The 19,096-nt window shown below is 59.9% G+C and overlaps 3 protein-coding genes across 13 annotated transcripts; 2 read left to right on the forward strand and 1 right to left on the reverse strand.

The window, feature by feature from the left end:
* Window positions 1–14: 14 nt before the first annotated feature.
* On the forward strand, window positions 15–8,153 carry PET100 (PET100 cytochrome c oxidase chaperone). 5 transcript variants are annotated; one of them, XM_072787455.1, is made up of 6 exons: window positions 15–162; window positions 820–906; window positions 1,002–1,112; window positions 6,057–6,141; window positions 6,630–6,724; window positions 8,024–8,153. In XM_072787455.1, the coding sequence occupies exons 1-5, from the start codon at window positions 136–138 to the stop codon at window positions 6,680–6,682; spliced, it is 363 nt and encodes a 120-aa protein (XP_072643556.1). In that variant the 5' UTR covers window positions 15–135; the 3' UTR covers window positions 6,683–6,724; window positions 8,024–8,153. The 5 variants fall into 5 exon arrangements, with proteins under 5 accessions (XP_072643556.1, XP_072643558.1, XP_072643557.1 ...); XM_072787457.1 differs by lacking the exons at window positions 6,630–6,724; window positions 8,024–8,153 and having other exon boundaries at window positions 1,080–1,112; window positions 6,057–6,307; XM_072787456.1 differs by lacking the exons at window positions 6,057–6,141; window positions 6,630–6,724; window positions 8,024–8,153 and adding an exon at window positions 1,442–1,570.
* On the reverse strand, window positions 1,564–4,223 carry PCP2 (Purkinje cell protein 2). 6 transcript variants are annotated; one of them, XM_072787452.1, is made up of 5 exons: window positions 4,048–4,223; window positions 3,441–3,549; window positions 2,793–2,907; window positions 2,384–2,508; window positions 1,564–1,756 (listed from the first exon to the last, which is right to left on the reverse strand). In XM_072787452.1, the coding sequence occupies exons 1-5, from the start codon at window positions 4,083–4,085 to the stop codon at window positions 1,637–1,639; spliced, it is 507 nt and encodes a 168-aa protein (XP_072643553.1). In that variant the 5' UTR covers window positions 4,086–4,223; the 3' UTR covers window positions 1,564–1,636. The 6 variants fall into 6 exon arrangements, with proteins under 6 accessions (XP_072643553.1, XP_072643552.1, XP_072643551.1 ...); XM_072787451.1 differs by having other exon boundaries at window positions 2,384–2,511; XM_072787450.1 differs by having other exon boundaries at window positions 2,775–2,907.
* Window positions 7,025–15,396, forward strand: STXBP2 (syntaxin binding protein 2). 2 transcript variants are annotated; one of them, XM_072787447.1, is made up of 19 exons: window positions 7,025–7,130; window positions 8,458–8,507; window positions 8,799–8,880; window positions 9,395–9,471; window positions 9,632–9,710; window positions 9,798–9,901; window positions 10,306–10,454; window positions 10,637–10,721; window positions 10,802–10,932; window positions 11,023–11,130; window positions 11,427–11,484; window positions 11,586–11,651; window positions 11,753–11,833; window positions 12,145–12,283; window positions 12,830–12,939; window positions 13,841–13,936; window positions 14,591–14,676; window positions 14,771–14,928; window positions 15,261–15,396. In XM_072787447.1, the coding sequence occupies exons 1-19, from the start codon at window positions 7,094–7,096 to the stop codon at window positions 15,344–15,346; spliced, it is 1,782 nt and encodes a 593-aa protein (XP_072643548.1). In that variant the 5' UTR covers window positions 7,025–7,093; the 3' UTR covers window positions 15,347–15,396. The 2 variants fall into 2 exon arrangements, with proteins under 2 accessions (XP_072643548.1, XP_072643549.1); XM_072787448.1 differs by lacking the exon at window positions 7,025–7,130 and adding an exon at window positions 8,100–8,196.
* Window positions 15,397–19,096: the final 3,700 nt, after the last annotated feature.

Here is a 19,096-nt window from a genome sequence, read left to right on the forward strand (position 1 = left end):
CCCGAAGATGACGTCATCACGAAGCCCCTCTACCAATCAGCTTCAGCAGTGGAGCCCGCGAACGTCCAATGAGCTGCCGTTTTGCTGGAGGGTCGACTTTGGGCGGAAGCGGCTTTGTAGCCTAGGAGGAGCGAGATGGGGGTGAAGCTGGAGGTGTTTCGGGTCAGTGAGCTTCGGAGCCGGGCGGCGATTGGGCTCCTCTGGGATCTGGGGAGGAGGCTCTGAGAGGGGGGGACTCCAAGAGAGGGCCATGTCGGGGGGAGAAGGCGTCTGTGTTTGGAGAGGGACCTTTCGGGTTGGAAGCCCCAGCGGCGGGGCGCTGGGTTAGGGGAGGGCTGTTGGGAGGGAGGGCCTCGGAGAGGAGTGGTCCGGCGACGGGGGCTCCGAGAAGGAGGCTCCGGACCCTGGGGGAGATCTGGGGAAGCTCAGGGGCTCCGTGTGGTTGTGTGTTTCTGATAGGGAGACCCCTACGTTTAGGGGAAGAGACTCCAAGGCTTGGGGGTGCTCCAGGGATCTGACGAGCGGGTGGGGAATGAGGTTTCACGAGGAGGCTTTTGATTTTAGTACGAGGATTTGTACCCTGAGTCAGGGTGTGTGTGTGTGTGTTTGAGAGGGAGTTTCCCAGATTTGGGGGAGACTTGAGGTCTCTTGAATTATTATTATTACCGGGTTGGTGGGAGTTGTGCGATTCTTGGGGGGCCCTGAAGAGGCACTCCTGGCACTGCGGGAGGATGGTCCTCCAGGCTCTGAGCAACATACGCGTATCGTGGAAGGGGTTTTAATCCCTGGCTCTGCCCATTTATCCCCCGCCCCTTCTAGATGACACTCTACCTCACCTTCCCTGTCGCTATGTTCTGGATTGCCAATCAGGCCGAGTGGTTTGAGGACTATGTCATACAGCGCAAGGTGGGCACAGGGAGAGTATTCATGGGTTCTTTCCAGGGGGTGGGGGAGAGATTGGAGCACCCAGCTGCTGGGGACCAATGTCCCCTTTCCACCAGCCAGCCCTGCCGTACAGGGAAGGGGGTGTGTCTGGAGGCTCCTGGCTCATGCTTCCAGCCGTTATTTTGTTCCCACAGAGGGAGCTGTGGCCACCTGAGAAGGAGGACCAAGTAAGTATCATACTCTTCTTCCCCCTAAAGGGATGGAGGTAACCTGGATCCCCGTGGCCATGATGAGTTTGAATGAAAATTTTGCTCTCGGTCGTGAGGAGAGAACCGAGAGCGGAGGGGCATATGGTTTCCTTATTGCCCTCTTCCTGAAACTTGAAGCTGGCCCCACTCGGGCCCTCGCTGTAATTGGCATGGAGTCTCCAGTGTAGGCGCTGAACTCTGAAGCTGTGTCCTGGGGGAGTAAGGGACAGGGTGGTGGGAAGGGGGTCCAGGCCCCTGAGGTGTGTGTCCTCCTCCCTTCCTGTTCCACCCTCCTTCTCCACCCCCAGCGCCGGGAGCTGGAAGAATTCAAAGAGAGGATACGGAAGCAGCGGGAGGAGAAGCTCCTTCGCGCTGCCCAGCAGAGCTCCTGAGTCCTAGCCCCTTCACCCAGGAAATAACATACACACAGTTTCTTATTTCTTGTGGAAGTGTTTTATTGTCTGCTTTCAGGGGCCAAGGAGGGCCCAGGATGGTTCGGGCCCTCAGGGGGCTTGTGTCTGGGGTTGGGGGCTGCTGTTCCGACGGAAGCTGAGAGCAGTCGGGTCTTGAGGGGTGAGGAGGGGTTGTGGGCTGAGCGTCCCAGCTCGTTTCTGCACTCCGTCCTGTGAATGAAGAGGGGTCAGCCAGAGGGAGGGACCAAGGGCAGTGCCAGCTGGAGGTGACCCAAACATTGGGGGAGGGTGCAGGTGTCCCACCTCCTGCTGTTTGCCTCCTACCATCCCCCAGTTTCTGTGTACCATAGTTATTCAACATTTAGGGTGGTATTTGGGGCCTTGATCAGAACCCAGGCTATGCATGCATATGTGTGTCATACACACACGAGTGCATGGATGCGTGTGTCCTGTGTATAAACTAATGTGCCCTCTTCCTTGGAAGTGTCTTCCTTCATTCTGTCTTCCCTGAAACCCTGAGACAGGGAGGCAAGAGCCATGACTTCCAGCAGCTCCTCTGACATTAACATGCCCCCAGCCTGACCTTGAGCCCCTCTCAGCCCTGCGTAAGAAAGGGTGGGCGTTTGTCCTACAACCCAAAGCTGGGTATTGGATGGGCCAGGATCCTGTGACTGGCAGGGACCCAGGGTTGCACTCTTACCAGGCACTCACCCTAGGGGGCAAGTCATGGATAGATGGGATAGTGAGGCCCCATTTACTCCTGGCTGGGGGTGGGAGGCAGAGTCAGAGGGCTCAGCCCCACAGGTCTCTGCTCAGCCCCAGCAGAATGTCACCTACCTTGGGGCCTATGGGCTGGAAGCCAGGCAGGGTGCTGACTGTCACACGCTGGTCATCCATACGGCGGCCCTGGGTACTGGCCAGCATGTCCATGAGGCTGTCCATCTCGGGTGCAGGGCCACTCTCTGCTTTAAGCAGAGGCATGTGGGGATGAATATATACACAGACTCCAGGGGACACAGCCCAAGCTGGAGCCCCTAACTCGCTCCTTTGCCCCCACTCAAGTTCTCTAGGAGGCACTCCCTGTCTCTTTCCCTCCCATCCCTTGCCCAGTGTTTCCATTTGCAGCTCACTTTCAGACTTGCCCACCAGCCCCCCAGATGGCCACTCTCCCTGGATCCCCATGCCCTGCCCCATTCATGCCCCCAGATATCACACCGATCCCACATACCCCCCTGCCCGCTCTCACGGCTCTCGGAGGTCGGACCGGGCCCCGCCTGCAGTGAGCACCGCTGCTCCTCCATCCGGTCACCCTGCACGTGGCTCAGCAGGTTGAAGAAGCCCTCCTGGTCTGGAGAGCCAGCCTGAGAGACAGACACACTCAGTCCAGCTGGCCTCTCAGCTGGGGAACCCCTCCCCTCCCCTCCCCGGCTCTCACCATAGTCTCCGTCAATGTGCTGCTCTGCAGAGCTGCTCAGAATGAGACCTGAGCCTGTTTCCCAATCCCGGCCCCTGCCCCAGGGGCCCGGGCAGCAGGGCCACTTCACGTGGTGCTGCCTCAAGGGAGAGGCTGCTGGTGCCAGCATCCTGATGTTCTAAATTGGGGCCCTGGTTGCATGGTGGCCTAGGGGCTGTGACATGAGCCAGAGAAACATACCAGGGGCCACCCCCAAATCCCAGCATCCCCCACCTGACAGGGGTTAGCTCTGACAGCCCTGACCTCTGCCCCGGGGCTGGGTTAGGCGCTTGGACCCTCATGCCCACTAGCACTTCCTTGGGCGGCAACTGGGTCAGGGGTCCCAGGAGACTTGCTTGCTAATTAGGTGCCCTACAAACTAATTAGTCTTGTCATTCACAGGCCCTTGAGTTGGGGATGTGTGCGGTGGGATCTGCTTACCTTAATGCAGGGGGCTGAGCTCCCATCCACCTTCTCTTCCTGGTCCATCATTGTCCCCACTCCCCTCCCCTGGGTCCCGTCCACTTCTCTGCTGGCCTCTGTCCCTGCCCTGTGCCAGAGAAGGCTTTTTAAAAGACTGGGTTGTGTGTGTGTGTGGGGGAGTGGATACCCAGCCCCAAATCCCCAGCTCACGCCCCATCTGCTCCCACCCACGCTTAAGCCCCATAAAGATGATCCAGATAATTGTTTTTGTAGCAGGATGCCGGTGCTGCTGCAGGGGTAGGACACTGGGTGACCTGGGTTTGGACCTTGCCCAGCAGGACTCACTGGGCCCCAAGAACTCTCAGGTGGGGCTCAACAGCAGGCCAGAGAGCATCCCCACAATGGGGAGCAGGGGCTGGCTGGTCCCACTGGGAGAAGACAGGCCATCGGACAGGTCGGGTGGGATCTGTAGCCCACCAGTGGGAGGCTGCAGGATGATCTCACCCTGCTAGAGAGGCAGTTGCCATCTGCAGGTAGTAGGGGAAGAAGCTGGACCTGAGGGCCACTGAGGCACCACCAGGCCAACTAGCTCCATCTCTGTCTCCAGACCTCCCCTCCTACTCACCGTCCCTGGGTCTGGTTGCTTGCCGCGGGCCCTAACATAAGAAGATCTTGGATTTCCCTTTTTCTTTTCTTTTCTTTCCTTTTCTTTTATTTTCTTTCTTTTCTTTCTTTCTTTCTTTTTTTTAAGATTTTATTTATTTGAGAGAATGAGCAGTAGGGGCAGGGGGAGACAGAGGGAGAAACAGATTCTGGTGAGCCGGGAGCCCACTCAGGGGCTCTATCCCAGGACCGCAGGATCATGACCTGAACCAAGGGCAGACACTTAACCTACTGAGCCACCCAGGCGCCGCGAGAAGGTCTGGGATTTCCTGTCCTGCCACCAGTGCCATGTTGAGCTTTCTCCTGAGATCTGTCATCTGAGTGCATGGGTATGGGAGGCAAGGAGGAAAGTCCCTGGCCCTGAGCCCTTCCCCTCCCCCCAAGCAGCTATACCCTTCTTTCAGTGCCTTGGGAGAGGGTGCCACCAGGAGGATCCCACTTGTACCCTATCCCCTACCCAAGACACCTTCCTGGAAACCAGTTAAAACCTCAGAATAAATGGGCTGCACTATCACACCTGCCTAAGTGCAAAGCTCGGTCCTCCTCCCCAGGCAAGCGTCCCCCCATCCAGGGCCCCCAGCCACACCCTGCCCACACCCCCAAGTCCTTGATGCCAGTGAGATGCCCTGCTCTTCCACAGGTGTACTAATTTCCTGGAGCTGCCGTAGCAAAGTCACAAACTGGCTTAGAGCAGCAGACACCGTCACAGTTCTGGAGGCCAGAGCCTGAAGTCAAGGTGTTGGCAGTGCCAGCTCCTGAGTCCCATGGGGGAAGGTCCTTCCTTTCCTCCCCCTGGCTCCTCCAGGTTGCAGGCAGTCCTCAGTGTTCCTTGGCTGGTCGCTGCAGTTTTTCGATCTCTGCGTCTGTCATCACGTGACATTCCTGTGTGTCCTTGTCTTCACATGGCTGTCACAAGACATGGACACCAGTCGCATTGCGTTAGAGCCCCATGCTACTGCAGCGTGACTTCTTAACTAACTGCATCTGCAATGACTCTGTTTACAAATAAGGTCACAATCTCAGGTACCAGAGCTTAGGGCTTCAACCTGTCTTGGGGGAGGGTGGGCAGGATACCATTCAGTCCATAACAGCAGAAGATCCCGGTCGTCCTCACAGTATGGTGGGCAGTGGCCAGCCCTCCGGACTTTCACCTCCAGGGGGCAGGCGGAGAAGCTAAAGGGGGGTCTCATGGCCTCCCAGCTCCTCCCTTTGCCCCTGCAATCCATCCTTCCCCTCCTTCCCCTGCTCAGAACTCTCCCTTGGCCCCCACTGCCCTCAGGAGATAACTCAACCACTGTGGAGTATAATGGGATGTTCTAAAATTGGAGATGGAAGCACACCTCTCGACATGCTAAAAGGCATTGAATTGTACACTCAGTGAGTGAACTGTATGGTACGTGAGGTATATCTCAATAAAGCTATAAAAGAAAAAAAAAACAAGAAAGGAAAAGGAGGGAGGAAAAAATGGAAGAAACCCTCCAAATCCTACCTAGAGTAGCCAGCTATCCTTGTTTGCCCAAGACTGTCTCAGTTTTAGCACTGGATGCCCTGTGTCCTGGGAGCCTCTCAATCCCCGGCAAACTGGACTGAGTCAGTCCTACCCTGTTCCACAGAGGTCTGGCCTCTGCAGCCCCTCCAAGCTCCCCTCACTCCCTGTGCTCCTCCAGCCACAACTCTTGCTTCTCTCTGCCTGGATCGCCGCTGCGTGGCTGCTTTTTGATGTCGTTCAGGTTAAATCTAAAGTCCACCCTATCAGGGTCCCCCTGTGGGATCACACACAATAAATGATCCCTCGCAACGTGGCACATGCTATCACATCACTGGTTATTTCCTCTAGAGCAGAATTGATTGATCATTTTCTCTCTCCCTTCCATTTAACTGCCCACCACCCCAGCCCCACCTCCGGAGCAACTGTAGCCCCTTCTGCCCACTTACCTGTCCATCAGCCCCTCTGTCCATCCATCCGGACAGGTACTCATCATGGAGCATCCGAGCATGCGCATCTTGACCTCCTGCTGCAAGATGGCAAACCTAGTCTTACTCTTGCCTGTCCCAGGTAAGTGGCAACGGGCCAGGCACCAGACCCACTCTTAATAAAGATGGCCAAATGAAGGAACCAGTTCCGGACTCCGCATTCACACCTGTGCATCACACTTGAAATATGGGACCTCTTTTGAATGGGCTGTGCCCTCCTTGTGACAACGCCAGCGCACAGCAGCAGCGGGCCATGAAACTTCAAGTCAAACGTGAATCGAGTGTGTATGTAAGTGTGCAAGGGGTTGAGCATGCCGCTAAGCCCACGGATTCATCAGAAGACGAACGCGATTATCAGCCCGTGAGGGTGTGTGTGCACCTGGTGAGGGCAAGGCTTTGACAAGCGGCCCTCCAGGGACGGAGACCTGGCTCAGATCCCCGCGGGCCTATTCACCCCGTGGCTCCAGACAAGGCTCCTGCCGAGCCGCGGTTTCGTCGTCTACACCGCACTCCCCGCCAGGGGTCCTGAGAGCGTCGGGTGAGAATCTGACACAGGTCCTTGACACACAGCAGGTGCCGGCTTCGCTTCAACGAACCTCCTTCCAGGTCTCCTCGTGGGTTGATCAAATGTTGTCCACCTGCTGCTACCCTTTGGGGAACAGAAGGTAAGTGGGTCACGGGCTTAAGGCCCCGCGGCCCCGGGTAGGCCCACAGCGTCGGTCAGCCACGGAGAAACTTCTGGCAGGGTGGCTGGTGGCTGCCTCCCCGCGACCCCGCGACCCCGCGACCCCGCTGCCCCACACAGGGGCAAGCAGGGGAGGGGAGCCGAGCGCGCGGCCGCCTGTGCCGTCGGGGCGCCCCTCTCGCGCCGCCGCCGCACCCCCGCCGCACCCCCGCCGCCAGGTGCAGCCCCGCCTTTCCGGGGCCCGCGGGGGCGGGGCCAGCGCGGGGGGCGGGGCCCACGTGGCCGACGCGCGGGCCACGCCCCCACCTTGGGACAGACCCGGAAGCGGCGGCGGCGCCCCTGGGGGAAGATGGCGCCCTCGGGGCTGAAGGCGGTGGTGGGGGAAAGTGAGTGCGCGTCTCCTGGGGGTGCGGGGGCGCGGGGTGCGCGAGCCGCGGGAGCCCGGCGGCCGGGCCGGGCGTCGAGCACCTGATCCTCGAGGGGGCGGGCGGGGACTTGGTCCCGCTGGACGTCGCGGCTCTCCCGCGCCGGAGCCGAACAGCCGGAGACTGGACTCCGGGCACCCCGGGGGGTCGGCTTAGGGGTGGCCTGGGCAGGCGCCGGGGCGCGCACCCCCGGGGGGCCCGGGGGGCCGGCAGGGAGCGCGGCTGGACGCCCCGACTGCCGGGTGCCCGAGCCTGGCACAGTGGGCGGGGCTGGACGCTCGGAGGGCCCGGGCTGGGTGCGCTGCGCAGTGACCCCAGTCGGAGTGAGGCTCGGGGACGTGGCCAGGCCGGTGGCCGGGCCCGGGGCCGGGGCGACGCCGTCCTTCTCCCGGGTCCCCGCGGACGTCGTGCGGCGTGAGGACTCGGGCGTCCAGGCCGCGCGGGCCCGGGCTCCGGGGAGAGGGGCGAGGTCGCCCCTGCCCCCATCTCGGGTGGTTCCGGCCTCTGCACCTCCTTCCTGCGCCTCCCGCGCTGGCGGTCCTGATAAGAGTGGACATGACACTCTCAGCGGGCGGGGCCACCGCGTCCCTTCTGCTCCGCCCTCGCCGAAACCCCGGCACCCCAACCCTACACGGAGCCTCCCACACAGGGGCCAGCGGGGGGAAGCCAGGCCCGCCTCAGAGCGAGGGAGTCGGGTGTCCTGCAAGGAAATTGATGAAGGTGGAGCGGGGGTGGCCTGGCTTCCATGTCCCCACCCGGAGGGCTCGAGGTTGCAGGTGGGGAAGCTGACGGTTGACACCTGGATGTGAACTCTGGCTTTCAGTTATTCGTTCATCTATTTTTTTTTTTTAAAGATTTTATTTATTAGAGACACAGAGAGAGGCAGAGACACAAGCAGAGGGAGAAGCGGGTCTCCTGCAGGGAGCCCGATGCGGGACTCGATCCCAGGACCCTGGGGTCACACCCTGGGCCGAAGGCAGGTGCTCAACCGCTGAGCCCCCCTGGCGCCCCTCTTCATTCATCTAAGGCATGTTTATTGAGTGGTTACTTAAGCCCCAGGCACTTAGCCCTTTAGGGCTGAGGGTGCTTAGGCTAGTCACGTGTCCTCTCTGAACCCATTTCCCTGTCTGTAAATTGGGGGTGACCTCAGGGGTGGCCTCACAAGACTGAGGGGAGAGGAAAACAAACAGGAAAGAAGATGGAGGCCCAGCCCCGAGGCCCAGCAGGCTTGAGAGCATGTTGGGGCCAGAGAACCCGACATCCTGAGTCCTCCCTACCTTCCCTGCAGAAATTCTGAATGGAGTCATTCGGAGTGTCAAAAAGGATGGGGAGTGGAAGGTAGGGTGTTGGCAGAATGCCTTGTCCCGACCCAAGGGGGGGGGGGCCCTGAATGTGGGACCCACAAGAACTCCCAGAGGAGGCCACTGGAGGGGGGCTTGTTGGGGGCAGGTGGTTGGGTGGTTGGGCCTGGGACAGCGTGGGGTCAGGTGCAGGTCCTGGGTCCTCCCACCCAGCCGGCTCTTGAAGCTGCCAGTCCTTCCCACCACCCCAGCCCCACCTCGGGGGCAGCTGTAGCCCCCCCTTCCCTCTTATCCGTCCATCAGCCCCTCTGTTCATCTGTCCCGACAGGTACTCATCATGGACCATCCAAGCATGCGCATCTTGTCCTCCTGCTGCAAGATGTCAGACATCCTAGCTGAGGGCATTACTAGTGAGTGGACACCCCCACCCCATGCTGCTGAGATGGGACCTGAGTATGGGGTGCCCTAAGATTGTCCAGAACTCCCCAATATGCAGGTTGCTGTATGTAGAGCCCTTCCCCCTCCTGAGTGTGGGAGCCTGTGACAGGTGGACCTCCCAGGCAGGACTCCCCAGCTGCAACTCCTAAGGGGTCAGCTTCCCCGACTATGTAGCCCCTGTGTGTGAAACCCAACATAGGACCCCCCAGAGTGAACTCAGTCTGAGCCCCGCTAGAATGCATAACTTCCTATGGGAAACTCCCAGGGGGGTGGGGCTGTGATTTGAATGTACAGAACCCTGCCCATGTAACTCTTACCTGTGCCACCCATGCACGGGCACCTCCCATAGGTGCCGGATGGAGTACAGCTCCCCCTGCCCTAGCATTCTGTCCTCTTGCCCTAGTGTCCAACTCTCTGAGTCTCAGATCCTCCGTGAGCCCTGGCCCCAATGCCACCTACACATGGCCCTTTCTCTTTTCCTACTAGTTGTTGAAGACATCAACAAACGCCGAGAACCCATCCCCAGTTTGGAGGCCATTTATTTGCTCAGCCCCACAGAGAAGGTGCCTATGTGAGCTTGAGTGTGTGTGTGTGTGTGTGTGTGTGTATGCGCATGCCTCTGTGCGTGTCTGCACATGTCGGGAGTACAGGCAGTGGGTGGTAGGCTGGGGCAGGGTTCTGGGGGTGCAGGGCCAGGCTTGGGCAATGGTCTGCCTCCCCCAGTCAGTACAGGCTCTGATAGCAGACTTCCGGGGGACCCCGACCTTCACCTACAAAGCAGCACACATCTTCTTCACTGACAGTGAGTGAAGCGAGCTGGGGGCAGGGTGGGAGGGGGTGCTCAGGGCATGGGGCCACTCTCGTCTGATGCCCCCTCTTGCCCACCCAGCCTGCCCTGAGCCCCTGTTCACTGAGCTGAGCCGTTCACGTCTAGCGAAGGTGGTGAAGACGCTGAAGGAGATCCACCTGGCCTTCCTCCCCTACGAAGCCCAGGTACAGGCCCAGGCTAGCCCAGGGTGGGGGTGGGGGTCTGTGACCAAATGTCCTGGGTTCCCTCAGAAACAGACACAGGAACAAGTAAAGGGGACACCGGGCCAGAAAGAAAAAGTTAGCCAACACAGAGGATCATGGGTTCTCACCTGCCGTGGGCACCTGCCATGGGAGTGTCCCCCACCAAGGGGTGGCACAGAGCGCACCTCCGAGTTGTCCTGCCCGAGGGCGAGGGGGCTGGGGTATCTCTCTACCTCCTTCAGGCATGAGTTGGAAGCTGGCTGGCCTGACTCCTGGACGGCAAAGCAGGCTCCAGAGCCTGGCGGAGGCCCCGGGGAGCAGCGGGTGCTGGAGGCTGCTCTTGAGCCAGGTGTACACCTGTAGCGGTGGCACTTGTGTCCTCCCAGGTGTTCTCCCTGGATGCCCCCCACAGCACCTACAACCTCTACTGCCCCTTCCGGGTGGGGGAGCGGGCACGGCAAATTGAGGCCCTCGCCCAGCAGATCGCCACGCTGTGCGCCACGCTGCAGGAGTACCCAGCCATCCGCTACCGCAAGTGGGCACCCCACCCTGGTGCCACCCCCAACCTTGATCCCATTCTTCATGCAGCCTTTAACCTCACTTTTGACCCCAGTCCTGGTCCCAACTCCCAGCCCTAACCCCATCCCTTGACCTCTGGTGACCTGGCCCTCCCCCACCCCATGCCTAAGACCCCATGTCTGCCCACCCCACCCCCAGGGGCCCAGAGGTCACGGCTCAGCTGGCCAATGCCGTCCTGGCCAAGCTGAATGCCTTCAAGGCTGACAATCCCAGTCTGGGAGAGGTAAGGGGGGCTACTGGGGAGGTGAGGGTGAAGCCCCAGCCAAGGACAGGGTCAGTGTCCTCATCCCTGCCAACCCCCAGGGCCCCGAGAAAACCCGCTCGCAGCTACTCATCGTGGACCGGGGGGCCGACCCTGTGTCCCCGCTGCTGCATGAGCTCACATTCCAGGCCATGGCCTATGACCTGCTGAACATCGAACAGGACACATATAGGTGGGCGGATCCCAGGAACCCTGCCTGCCCCCCCATCACCTCCTGGGTCTCTGGCCCCCGGCCAGCTGCCTGACCCTCTGTTTCCTGCAGGTACGAGACCACGGGGCTGAGTGAGGCCCGGGAAAAGGCTGTGCTGCTGGATGAGGACGATGACCTGTGGGTAGAGCTGCGGCACATGCACATCGCCGATGTGTCCAAGTGCGTGCACACGGGGAGGCCAAGGGCGTGGGCCACTCTGCACGTGGTCCCCACCTGTATCCCCAGCCCCCTCCTCCCGTGGGCCGGGTCCTCGGCCTTTGGTTCTGGGGAAACGCTCCTCAGCCAGACTCCTCAGTGTGGGCTTACACATGGCCTGGCACAGGGCCACGTGTATCCCCTGGCTCCCACCCCCCGGCCGTGTGACACCGCGCCCCACAACACACACACACACCGCTGTCAAACTATAGTCCCGGTGCCAGTCCCCGACCTCACCCCTGCCCGCTCTTCACCGCCAGGAAGGTCACGGAGCTTCTAAAGACGTTCTGTGAGAGCAAGAGGCTGACCACGGACAAGGTAGGGGCAGGAGAAGCCCCTGCCCTCATGGTGGGGGGAGGGCAGAGCCTGGAGGGGGACCCGGGGTGGCAGGCCCGGCCTCACAGCCTCCCTGTCCGCAGGCCAACATCAAAGACCTGTCCCACATCCTGAAGAAGATGCCGCAGTACCAGAAGGAGTTGAACAAGGTGAGCAGGGACGGGGATCCTGCCCTCCCCCCCGCCCGCCGCACTGCGGCCAGGCTCCTGGCTCGGACTCAGTTTCTGTTACCCCCCCTCCCGTCCCGCAGTATTCTACGCACCTGCATTTAGCGGACGACTGCATGAAGCACTTCAAGGGTTCGGTGGAGAAGCTGTGCGGGGTGGAGCAGGTGGGGCGGGCCTGGGACGGGGTGGGGCCTCAGGGAGGGGGCTGGGCCCGCAGGGGAGGAGCCCGCAGAGGTGTGGCCTGTGAGAGGGGAGGGGCCTGGGGAGAGGCGGTCCCGGGACAGGGGTGCAGTCTATGGGGGTGGGCAGGTCCACAGGAAAATAGGACCCGGATAAGGGGCGGGGCCTGGCAAAGGGCAGGGCCTATTGACCCGCCGGGATGAAACCTTCAGAGACCTGGTAGTAGGAAGAAGCAGGTCCCCAAGGTCCTGCCAAGGACCCTAGCTCTGGAACCCCACACCCCCCTGCCCCGCAGGACTTGGCCATGGGCTCAGACACAGAGGGTGAGAAGATCAAGGATGCCATGAAGCTGATCGTGCCTGTGCTGCTGGATGCAGCCGTGCCAGCCTATGACAAGATCCGGGTCCTGTTGCTCTACATCCTTCTGCGGAACGGTGGGTTGGGGGCATGGAGAGGCTTCCAGATACCCCCACTCACGGGGGTCTGCAATGATCCTGGGAATCTCTCAACCCCATGATTTTCCTGACCTTGGCATGCCTCCACTCAACAGGCACACCCGACCCCACAGATATACCCGTCTCCAACCTGGGAACCCCGTCTCTATCAATCTGGGCAAACTCTCATTGACATGAGGGTTCCATTGACATAGAGATTCCCGAATCTGTGACTCTTCCAAACTTGGTCCCCTCAATGAATTCTAGACTTCCATCTCTCTGCTCTAGGATCCCCATCCAGGATTCTAGCATCCTCCTCACACCTGCCCCAGTGGCTCCCTCGGTCCTGAGGACAGTCTTGGGACCTCCTCTTGTCACCCCCAGCCCCTTAACCCAGGAATCCCCTGTGTCCTACCTCCTGGTTCCCTGTTTCTCAGCCCTTCCACCTCTGTCCGTACCTTCTGTCCCCCCCGCCATCGTCTCTGAGCCATCCCCCCCCCCCCATGAGACTCCCATCCACAGAAGCCCACCCTCCTCTTCTTCCAGGTGTGAGTGAGGAGAATCTGGCCAAGCTGATCCAGCATGCCAATGTGCAGGCACACAGCAGCCTCATCCGGAACCTGGAGCAGCTGGGGGGCACGGTCACCAACCCTGGGGTATGCCGGGAGCAAGCTGTAGGGTCACAGACTGGGCAGAAGGCAAATGTGGGCATGGGGGTGCCTGGGAGAGTCAGAGCCTGGGTCCTGGGGGGCAGACGGCACATCACGGGGCTGGGGCATTCGAGGCATGGTGTGGCTCTGGGAGGACAGAGAGGTCTGTGCAGGATCAGGTCTGGGGACCAGCGGGCACCGCAGCGGTGTCACCCCCCCACCCCCCCCAGTCATGGATCACATGATAAGCAGAGGATGAGGTGTAGTCAGCACCGTGGTCCTGGTGATGGTGCAGTGTGGGGTTTGTGGCCTGAGTCCCAGGGTCACCAGCTTTGGGATGAGGGCCCACAGTCGACTGTAGGGTCCTGGAGGACTCAGAGAACCACCACACACACACACACACACACACGCACACACATAAACACAGCCACACAGCAGCTTCCTGTGCTCAGCTGTCTGCTTAGCCACTCCTATCTCTCTCTGGCCCCGTGTGTCCCACCTCCCCTGACCCTGCTTCCACTGTTGGGGTGACTCTCGTGTCCCCCTCACCTGTCCCTCCTCTTTCTCCCAGCCCCCTGTCTGTCTCCCTGTCCCCCACCTCCCGGGTTCCCTGTTTCTCCAAGCCCTTCCACCTCTGTCCCCACCTGGCTTTCCTGTCTTTCTCTTTGCCACACATCTTGGTCTCATTGGCTTTGTCTCTCTCTCCCTCTTGTTTCCCGTCCTCTCCCTCCCCCCCCCTCTGGCCCCCTCTCTCCCTCTTACTCCTTCCTCCCTCTCTCTCCACTCCTCTGTTCCATCTCTCTATCTTTTTCTGCAATCCTTCCCCCAAGCCAGGGGAGCACCCAGACCCATCTGTGACCCGCCTCCTTCTCCCCCATCCTCCCACCATCCCACTGCCCCCCCCCAGGGCCCGGGGACCTCAAGCCGGCTAGAGCGGAGGGAGCGCTTGGAGCCCACCTATCAGTTGTCCCGCTGGACCCCAGTCATCAAGGACGTGATGGAGGTACCACTGGTGGGACCTGACCTCCCCCTGCACACCCCTGCACCCTTGTACCCTCTCCCCTACCACCTCCAAGTCCTGATCTAGGTGGTGGCTCGGTCCTCTTCATGTCACGGTGCTAAGCCTCAGGGCTTAAGAGAAAATCCCTCATTATGGGCATCCCCCTGGCATCTGATCTACTCTGCAGGGGTGGGGGATGGGGAGGTGCCCCAAGATGACACCAAAGGAATTGGGACAGCAGCAGGCACCTTGAGGAGGGAGCCTCATTTCCTATCCAGACCCTGGGCCCTTCCTTTGCCCTCCTCTGTTCTCTTCCCCTGCAGCACCCCCCCCCACTGCACCCTGGGAAATCCCCTTATTCCCCCTACACCCTCCCCACCACCACCCCTGCCCATCCTGGGAGCCCAAAGCAGCAATGGCAAAAAGGACCAGGCCAGGGGCCTGGCTCCTAGCTTCCTGCCTGCTGCTCCTCTGGAACCTGGCACCTCCCTACCCACTCGGGGGCCCAGCAGCTTTGCCCCTCCCCTCCCCATGGACCTGGGTACCTGGACTCCTGGGTCTCCACGGGGCTAGAAATGCAGATGGTGGCCCTGTCTGCCTGGACCCTGGGCCCCCTCACCTGAGGCTCCTCTCCTAAGCTTCCCTCCCTGGCTCCAGGATGCCGTGGAGGACCGGCTGGACCGCAAGCTCTGGCCCTTCGTGTCCGACCCCGCCCCCACGTCCAGCTCCCAGGCTGCTGTCAGGTGAAAGCCCCCAGGCCCATGTTAGATGAGGGGTGTCTCATGGGGTGGGGGAGTCTCCTGCTCGACTGACCCCTGCCCGCCTCCTCCTGCACAGCGCCCGCTTTGGCCACTGGCATAAGAACAAGGCCGGCGTGGAGATGCGGGCAGGGCCCCGGCTCATCATCTATGTCATGGGCGGCGTGGCAATGTCAGAGATGAGGGCTGCCTATGAGGTGACCAGGGCCACCGATGGCAAGTGGGAGGTGCTCATTGGTGAGAAGCCAGGGCTGGGACCCCTGGGTGCTGGGGCTGGCCTTGCAGGTGCATTAGAGGGTAGGGCTGACAGTGGACTCCAATTGGATCCCCAAACCCTGGAGCCTGTGTAGGGCCAGTGTCTGGGAGCCCTAGGCAAGCAGCTGGATTCCTGAGTTCTGAGGGGCCGGGGCTTGGGTTCCCAGGGGAGGGGTCACCTGGGGGTTGGACCCCTATGTTTCTAAGGAGTCTAAACTCTTGAGTCCTCAGAGTCAGGGCCTGCTTCCCCAAGGACCTTAGCTGGAGGTCCTGAGGCAGCAGACCCACCTCCCCAACCCTCCCCTGCTGCACAGGCTCCTCGCACATCCTTACCCCCACCCGCTTCCTGGATGACCTTAAGACGCTGGACCAGAAGCTGGAGGACATTGCCTTGCCTTGACCGCCCCCACTCCCTTCCCAGAGAAATAAATTCCTCCCTTCTCTCTGCCAGCCAGCACCCACCTCGCCTTCTTTCTGAGGGAGCTGTCCTGGGCCAGCCCCCCGTGGGCCCCCCTCCTCACTCTTGTCCTACCACAGGGAGTCTCCAGCCAAGGCGAAGGTTAAGAATTAGGCTTGGTTTGAACATTGGCTCCACGATGGACTAGCTGTAAGGCCTTGGCCGGCTTCCTGGGTTCTCCATTCATCCAAAATGTGGGGCCGGTAATGGCAGCCACTTTGCAGAGGAGATAGAGATGATGCCAGAAAGCTGATGGCATGAGAGCCTGTCAGCTGCTGTTCCTCCGCTGGCACTAGCGTCCTCTTGGCTACTGATGGGACTGCCAGTATTTTTTTTTTAAGATTTTATTTATTTATTCATGAGAGACACAAAGAGATGCAGAGACATAAGCAGAGGGAGAAGCAGGCTCCCTGCAGGGAGCCCCATGTGGGACTCAATCCTGGAATTCGGGGATCACGCCCTGAGCCAAAGGCAGACGCCCAGCCCAACCACTGAGCCACCCAGGCATCCCAGGACTGCTAGTATTAACAAGCAGAATGGGCCCTGCATCCTGCACACACACACCCCCGCCGCCACCTACACCCCCACCCCCACTCCAAGAACTGTCTTGATGAGCCCCGGAGCCATACGAGGCCAGGGGTCTTCTCCAGCTTCTGGGATCAGAGTGCTTTGGGGTGAAGACAGGCATGCAGCAAACCAGGCCCAGTTCCCACCGCAGAGCATTAGAACCCTCCCAGCTCATCCCCCTCCCCACCCCAGGGTGTTCGCAGGGGCTTGGAACTGCAGGGGGTGTCAGAGGGTGTACGAGGTGCTAGGCCTGGCATAACAGAGGTGACTTATTAAACTACAGAGATGTACTCCCCCACGGCCCTGAAGGCTGCAAGTCCAAGATCAAGGTGTCCGCGGGGTTAGTTCCTGCTGAGGCCGCTCACCTGGGCGAATGGAAGCGAGATGCCGACTTCTCCCTGTGTCCTCACGTGGCTGGCCCTCTGCTCCGCTGTGTCCTAATCCCCTCTTCTAAGGACACGAGTCATGCTGGATTAAGGCCCACCCTAATGACCTCGTTTTAACTTCATTATCTTTTTTTTTTTTAAGATTATTTATTTATTCATGAGAGACACACACAGAGAGAGAGGCAGAGACACAGGCAGAGGGAGAAGCAGGCTCCATGCAGGGAGCTGGACATGGGTGGGACTCGATCCCCGGTCTCCAGGGTCTCGCCCTGGGCTGAAGGCGGCGCTAAACCGCTGAGCCACCGGGGCTGCCCAACTTCATTATCTTGTACAAGACTCTCTCCAAATACAGTCAGATTCTGAGGTGCTGGGGGCTGGGACTTCAACATGAATTGCCGGGTGTTTGGGGGGGAGGTGGGATACAATTCAGCCCCTAACGCTCAGCTAAAAGGAGCTAGGAATCTCACAGCGGCAGTGAGACACGATGACCCTTATCCTGGGGCACAAACAGAGCCAGGCGGACAGCGGCAGAGAGGGCTGTGGGAGCCCAGAGGATGCCCTAATCTAGCCAGTGTGGGCGCAGTCAAGGAAGGCTTCCTGGAGGAGGAGGAGGAGTTGAGAAGAGGAGTCAGAGAAGGAAGGGAGGGAGGGCACATTTCTATGTGGAAGAGAGTGAGATGGAGTAAAAAGGATATTGAAGAGAGCCATACAGCACCCCTCCCCCCCCCTCCCCCCCCCCCCCCCCCGGGCCTAGGTGAGGGTTTAGCCCCTGCCGGGGGAGCCACACAGGATCTGAGCAAGGGCGGGTGGGGCCCGGACCAAGAGGGCGTGGGCTGAGAGCGGACCCGGAGGACCCTTCCCCACCGCCCACGGGGGACCTGGCCCTGATTTAAGTCACTGATCCTTTTGAGAATTCAGGGAAATCCAAGGACACTTCCCAGGAAAATCGCCGGCACAGTTTTGCGGGTGGGGGCCCCGGAAAGCGCTCAACACTCCAGTTCCCAGCAAGGCTGCTTCTAGGATTCACGCGAAACTCCTACCGGGGCGGAGCGATGGACGTGCAAGGCCGTGCAGGGGACGGGGCGCGGGCAGGGACCCCGGCGGCGCCCGCCGCCACCCCCGGCTGCGCGGCTGCCCTGCGCGGGGCGGGAGCCGGAGCCCGAGCCCGAGCCCGAGCCCGACCTGGGACGTTCGGACTCGCCTCCCCGCGGGGCCGCTCAGGTGAGGGGGCGCTGCGGGCGCCAGGGGGCGCTGTGGCCCAGTTTCCCGAGTTCTTGGCTCTCACGCGGGTACCGGGAGCTGGGGTGACCCTAACTGAAGCTTCGAGAACTAGGTCAGCGCTTGCTCGAGCTCCGCGCCGACAGACTCCGTCGCTTACGCCGCCCGCGGCCTCTGCAGGGCCCTCCTTCGTGCCCAGCTGGTGGCGTAGCACCCCCGACTTACCGACACTTGGATTCCACGAATACTGGGGGACGCCTGGGCCGCTCAGCAGCTGAGCGTCTGCCTTGGGCCCAGGGTTCCGGATCGAGTCCCACATCCGGCGCCCTGCATGGAGCCTGCTTCTCCCTCTGCCTGTGTCTCTGCCCCTCTCGTATGTCTTTCATGAATAAATAAATACAATCTTAAAAAGAAAAAAACATTCGCGGACCCCTGTGGGCCAAAGCATCTGGCAACCACAGGCCTAACGCCAAGCCCTCCGCCTGCATTACTGAGACTTCTCAGAACCCTCCTCTGAAGGATTCAATGAAATCCAACCTTCCTCTGTGTCTTACAAGGTTCCCCCCACCCCCAACTCCATTCCCCACTGGCTCCCTCAGTGGCTCAAGCAGTGTTGGACTTGCTGCTGTCTCTCAAGCACACCACACTGTTCCAGCCACAGGACCTTTGCACCTGCTGTTCTCTTGGCCTACAGTGCTCTTCCCCCAAATCTTCGCATCCTCCCTCCTTCCCGTTTTAGCTCAAATGTCCCCATGCTTTACTTCCTCGGGACATTTATCACAACTTGGTGTGTTTTCTTTGGGGTTCTCTTCCTGTCCTGCCGTCATTCTGGATTTGGCTGGCTGCTTCTTTTTGACCCTATATAACTTGTTCTTAGCATCTGTCCCCACCATGCTGTGTCCTCAGGTCCACAGGTGGTTAGCGCTACAGCCTGGACCAGGTTCAGCTGGAGGTGCCAGCCATCAAGTCTCAATACCTGGACTCATTCTCTCTCTCTCTCTCTTTTTAAAGACTTTATTTATTCATGAGAGACACAGAGAGAGAGGCAGAGCCATAGGCAGAGGGAGAAGCAGGCTCCCCTAGGGAGCCTGATGTGAGACTTGATCCCTGAACTCCAGGATCACACCCTGAGCCAAAAGCATAGCTTAACCACTGAGCCATCCAGGTGTCCCTGGACTCACTCTCTTGAAGATTATTTCCAACCTTATTAATCTTCCACTGGAATTAGCTGGGATCCTTCTCAAATGACCTGTGCCTTGGCAACTAGTTGGACTGTGCAGAAAGTAACAGCATGATACATTTTCATAGGTGCTATCTGCAGTATCCCCAGGAGACAGCAGGATATGTGAGTTTAGCGGGGGGGTCTGGGGTGGAGACAGACCTCAAGGTGACCGGTGGTCCCCCTGTAAGCATATAGGAAGCATCCAGGAAACTCTGGCTGACTAATGATAATCATCATCATAATATATTATGGATATAATAATATTATCATTTAACACTCTAGTGGGGTTCGGCCCTGGGC

The sequence above is a fragment of the Canis lupus genome, chromosome 19 (assembly GCF_048164855.1).
Source record: "Canis lupus baileyi chromosome 19, mCanLup2.hap1, whole genome shotgun sequence".
NCBI lineage: Eukaryota > Metazoa > Chordata > Mammalia > Carnivora > Canidae > Canis > Canis lupus.